Genomic DNA, 6000 nt, shown 5'->3' with positions numbered 1-6000 from the left:
TCTACGGGCCTGTGAAGAGCTTCTGCCAATGTTGCTTTGCTTTTTGGGGCCCATATTAAACTGGGCTTGGTTTCTGAATGTACATTGACGCACAGCCCTGACACTAACTGGAGTTTCCCTGCTGCAAGTTCAAAAGTGTTTTTGAACTTTTAAATTTCATATGATCCTCAAAGCTAAATTCAATGTGGTCATGGCATTCAACATCAAATGTTATCACAATTATAGTAAATAATAATGCAATTCAGTCCCTACTGGCCAAAAAACACTTTTGAACTTCATATGACCTTAAAGGTAGTCATGACATTCATTGTCAAATCTTACCCTTACTGAACCCCTTAGACATTTGCAGAGTGGTCCCTAATGATTTGCATGGAGACAAACAGACATGCGTAAATATATATTAGAACATGAAATAGGAGCAGGAGCAGGCCATCCGGCCAGTCGAGCTTGTCCCGCCATTCATTGAGATCATGGCTGATCTGATGAAAGGCTCATCTCCAGCCCATCTACCTGCCTTTCCCCCATATCCCTTAATTCCCCTACTATGCAAAAACCTATCCAACCTAGTCTTAAATATATTTTCTGAAATTCTCTCGAGTAGTAATTTTATTTATTGTTTGTTAGTGTCATTGACACAGCCCCACAGACTCAGCAAACAAGAAATTCACTAGATGTCCGTGGCAAATGAACTCTCAACACCATCAGCTCTGGATTGTTTCCAGTGTCCCCCTTGTGAATTCAATGTTTCCTGCAATAATTTACGCTCTTGGTCACAATGAGAACTTCCAAAATCAGGAAACGTGGGAAAGTAGTAAATTTTGATGTCTAATTTTTACATTTGTTTTTATTTTTATAGACTGGGGGAGGATGGGGGTTATTTTGCCCCTTCAACGTGTTACAGTGAGACCACAGGTGAGCTGTGATAACTACATAAATCTGGAGAGAAAGACTATTACAATTGGGATGCTAGTATTTTACTTTAAAGCGGTATGTATTTCGCCGAGATGGGAAATTTATACAAAAATACTGCCCATCATGTCTGGTGTCATATCCTGGTTAACGCTGTTGAAAGCACTTTACCCCTTGACGCTGAGTGGTGCCGGCTCAAAGTCACGCTGATGGCAAGCTGAGTGTCAAAGTCACGTTCAACCCGTCTCGGTGTCCCATCCGGACCACGGGTCTGGATTGAGAGTTGAACGGCAGCGCAGGAGGCCAGGCAATGCAGGTGTGTGGGGGGGGGGGGGGGGGGGGGGAGAGAGAGAGAGCCGGCAGAAAGGCTGCTCAGCAGGAAGAGGATTAACCACCGTCACCCCTCCCTAACCTTCCAATCTGCCATCATCCATAGCGCAGGAGGATGGGGAAGCAAGATGACAGGGGGAAGAATCAGAGCATCAGGATGAAAGTTCTGCCAGGAGGGGGAGCAGCAGAAACCCGATCCAAGCACAACAAAGTGCAAGAGTGTTGCAGCAGTGGCGGGAGCGGCAGCAGGGACCAGATCAAGGGCACCGCCAAATGTAACCCGAACGGAGAGTACAGTCCCGGAGGCGCCGTCCACTCGCCCCCGAGCGCATTTCACCGGGAAGAGCCCGTCACCATGGAGGGGAAGCCCAAGCAAACGTACGGCGGGGAGCCGAAAGCGGACGGCAGCGTGGTGTCGGCGGGGCACAGGAGAGAGGTGGGGGACGAGCCGGAGCGAAGGCGGCAGCAGCAGAGCGGCAAGGAGCAGAACTCGGTGGGCTTCAAGATCGAAGGAGGAGTTGCGGGAGACGACTCGATGCTCGGGCAGGATGGCGAGGACTTCCCGCAGTACAGTTCCATGCAGAGCCACTTCACCGCCCTGCTCCAACCGGGAGTCAACAAGTTTTCTCTGCGGATGTTCGGCAGCCAAAGGGCGGTCGAGAAAGAGCAGCAACGGGTCAAAACGGCCGGGTATTGGATTATACATCCGTACAGCGATTTCCGGTAAGTTTCTATTTGGCAGCGAAATTAAAGCAGTCAGCCAGGTTAAATCCTATTTCCCGTCAGATCCCCCACCTTCTCCTCGACACACAGTACCGGGCTTCCCACGTCCGGGGGTGTTATGTCGGTGTCAACCTGCCCCCGGTCGGAGTAAGAACGGTGATATCTCACAGCGACTGATCCACACCAAAACCTCTCGTTTATAGTCACCCTGTTTTGGAGTTTCGCGTGTGAGAGGCTGAGCGTCTTGGTCATTTCATTGGGTTCTACCCACTTACCACCGAACGTGAAAGAAACTTTAGATACGAGCCTTTTGAGCGCGTTGTCGTGGAATATCTGGACCATCGCAAGGAATAAACTTATCTTGATAAATAGCGCGGCGGCGAGCCAGTGAGTAACTCAGCAGAAAGAACAATCACTGCACAGTGAGAAACAAAATCTTTTCATATTTAGCGCTTATTCTTGCTGCAGGAGCCCTTTTATAGTTAATGGAGCAGTTGGTTATCGAGATCGGGGATCACTGGAGTGGGCTCGTTTCCTATTCAAGGAAGGGACCTCTAACCCCTTACCGCGCTCGGAACAACCTCAGGCCCCAGCACGTGGATCCCCCCCCCCCCCCCCCCGCCCCATCTTCGTTTCCAAATGTAACCTTGGGGGACCGAGCAGCGAGGCACAGTCGGGACCCCGGTAAACGCTGTCCCTGACATCTTGGCGGGGAACTTGAAGGCAGCCCGGGTCTGGAAGCTGGAGAAACTCAGCTGGTCAAACAGTGTACTTGATACAGCAAAGATAAAGTTACATCACCAACGTTTCGGGCTTCATTGACCATCCACCTGACGAAGAGATCCGTGAGCTTCGTGACCACGTCTCGGCGAGGATTGGGAGAAAAGACCGTTCCTTCCCATGGCGGGGGATCATTAGGACGGACCTTCAGAAAGTCTTGAGAGTAATCCACAAAATGCAATCGCAAACCACCAAGAGTTGATGGAGTCTCCGATCGGGCAAATAGAAATTCATCCGGGGCGGCGGCAGAACCCGATGAAACGTGGGGCTGCCAATTTAAAGTGATTCACCGTCCCCTTGGCGCATTCACGCCCAAGCTACTGCCTTTCCACCCCAGTACTCAAACGCCCGTATTTCTCTTTGCATCTTCGGCGCTGAATGAGCCGAAATGTTTTGGTGCGGCTGTTTGGGGCGCGTCCAACTCACCTGGGCTCCCGGTGAGACTTCAACTTTCCGTGAGGCGGTGCTGTGTGGGTGACGGTGCAAGTTCACTGCTGAGGCTCTCAACGCCGCACGTGTGTGCACCCCAGGGCTTCCACGGCGCTCGGCACCGCGCTCCGCAACCCTCAATCTGCCTCCAATTTGCTCCGATGCGTTGGAGTTACTGCATTTATTGATGAGTAAAATGCAGCCTGGTTAATGGCATCTTTGGAGATCACACGCAAAATGATTTATTCCTTTTCTTTTGCTGACGAGAAGGTCATTGCACTTTGGCCGTCATCTGTTGGCCAGCTTATAAGCGAAGAATGGCAGATTGCACCGGACTGTGGTGGGGTGGGGGGGGGGGGGGGATATCAAGTCACTTAATCACAGAATTATGACAGAAATGAAGGCGGCCATTTGGCTCATTCTTACTGTCTCTGCCAGTGCGATCAGCTCTGCAAATTCTTTTCAATGTCCCAACTAAAAAAAAATGTATGTATACCGTTCGCACATCTTTGACCCCCACCCCCCATCTATTTATATTGTCACTTTCAAGGAGCCATGGACTTGCACCCCCAAGATCCCTCTACATCAGGGCTTCGAAGCGTCTTGCCATTTGCTTTACACTTTACTCTTACATTTAACCTTCCAATGTGAAACTCCTCCCACTTATCCCAAGAAAACGCTGCTATTTCTCTGCCCAATTTTCCAATGAATCCTACTGCATTCTTGGAAACATTCTTCAGTAGTGGCATATTCTGCCATTTTTGTGACATCTGCAAACATTAACATGCCCACATATTTTTGCTTAACAGTAACTTAAATTACAGTTTTCATCTCTTTTCCTACTTTCATTCCTCTTTTCTCTCGAATTGATTTCAATTTTTAGCCCTTCCAGTGATCTCTTCCTCTCTCTCTCCACTTCACCCACCTTCTGTCCAATATCCATTCGGAGCTCTGCCCCCTCTCTATTTTTTCCCTTTATATACTTAGTAACTCCCCTTCCTACTTTCTTACCGATATTTCTAACCATGGATGCTGCCTGATCCGCTGAGTCATCTTCAGTTTCTCTCTGCTTACACAAGATTCCAGTGTCTGCAGTTTAAATTTTTTTTTACCGATAAGTCCAAATAATGTAACTCATTGCCAATGGTTATATGAGAACTGAGAGACACTTGTTTATAAATTAGGTCTCCAGGTCCTTTCACGATGAATCTGCATTAGGATGGTTTACAACCAGACACAAGAACTGAAATGAGATTACATAATTCCCCATAGTACCTGCTCAATTTACTGCATCGCTGGAGTCTTGGTCATGGAGAGACCAAATAAAAAAGATACCATAAGATGTAGGAACATAATTAGGCCATTCAGTTGATCATGTCTGCTCCACCACTCAAATCATGGCTGATATATTTTTCCTCTCAATCCCATTCTCCTGCCTTCTCCCCATAACTTTTGATATCCTGACTAATCAACCTTTGCTTTACATCTATCCAATGGCTTGGCCTCCACAGCCATCTGTGGCCAGGAATTCCACAGATTCACCACCTTCTGGCTGAAGAGATTTTGTCTCATCTCCATTGAAAATGGATGTCCTTTTATTCTGAGGCTATGCCCTTTGGTCCCACACTCTCCCACCAGGGAAAGTCTCCACGTCTACTCTATCTAGTCCTTTCACTATTCAGTAGGTTTCAATGAGGTCCTCCGTCATCCTTCTAATTCAACAAGTACAGCTTTCAGATGTATTGTCAGAGTACATAAGTGACATCACCTACAGCCCTTTGAGATTTTTTTCCTGTGGGCAAGGCAAAATAAAACTGCATGATGTACACATGTGAACAAATAAACTGTAAACAGATAATGAAGTGTAAGCCATCCGACTTTGCAATACAGAGTGAATTAAAAAAAAATTAAAGTGCACAAGTAAGAATCCTTAAACGAGTCCCTGATTGAGGAATCTGAGGGTGGAGGGGTAGCAGCTGTTCCTGAACCTAGTGGAACAAGTCTTGTGGCACCTGTACATTTTTCTTGATGGCAGCAGTGAGAGCAGAGCAGGTGCTGGGTGGCGTGGATCCAGATTTCAGATTTATTGTCAGAGTACATACATGACATCACAATCAACCCTGAGATTCCTTTATCCTGCAGACATGGCAGAATTACCACTAACTGGTAGTGCAAAAATTAAATGACACTTTGTAAACATGTAAACAAATAAAGAACTGTAAACAGAAAACAAATGTAAACAAACTGAAGGAGCAATACAGAGAGAACAAAAGAAAATCAATAAAGTGCACGCATAAGAGTGCTTACATGAGTCTCTGATTAAGTTTGTCATTGTTGTTGTTGAACCTTGACGTTTTGATGTTGGGAAGAGTGTTGCCTGTGATATCCTGGGCTGTGTCCACTACATTTTGGAGGGCTTTACACTCAGGGGTATTGGTGTCCCAATATGAGATTGCGATGTAACTGGTCAGCAAGCACAGCTGTAGAAATTTGCCAGGATTTCTGATGTCATACCAAACCTCCGCAAACTCCTGAGGAAGAAGAGGTGGGGATGTGCTTTCTTCACGATCCCATTAGTGTGTTGGTTCCAGGAAAGATCCAGAACCATCAAACGGTCCTCACACATAAACACTGTCATCCCTGGGATCATTTGTGTAAACTTCCTGGACCCTCTCCGATGCCAGCAGGTAGATATGGGGCCCAAAACTTCTCATAGTACTCCAAATGTGGTCTGACCAATGTCTTATAAGTTCTCAACATTACATATTTGCTTTTATTGTCTAGTCCGCTCAAAATGAATGCTGAAATTGCATTTATTTTCCATACTAT

The 6000-nt window shown here is 46.9% G+C and overlaps 1 protein-coding gene across 1 annotated transcript in view; it reads left to right on the top strand.

Annotated features, from left to right (window-relative positions):
- The first annotated feature begins 1519 nt into the window (after positions 1–1519).
- Positions 1520–6000, top strand: part of LOC138757266 (potassium/sodium hyperpolarization-activated cyclic nucleotide-gated channel 1-like) — a 305197-nt gene continuing 300716 nt past the window's right edge. The window contains exon 1 of the mRNA XM_069924313.1: positions 1520–1962. Within this exon, the coding sequence (XP_069780414.1) occupies positions 1595–1962 (368 nt within the window). The 5' untranslated portion in view covers positions 1520–1594. The remainder of the gene's footprint in view (positions 1963–6000) is intronic.

Source organism: Narcine bancroftii, chromosome 3 (genome assembly GCF_036971445.1).
Source record: "Narcine bancroftii isolate sNarBan1 chromosome 3, sNarBan1.hap1, whole genome shotgun sequence".
NCBI lineage: Eukaryota > Metazoa > Chordata > Chondrichthyes > Torpediniformes > Narcinidae > Narcine > Narcine bancroftii.
This window is presented reverse-complemented; position numbering and strand designations above follow the sequence as displayed.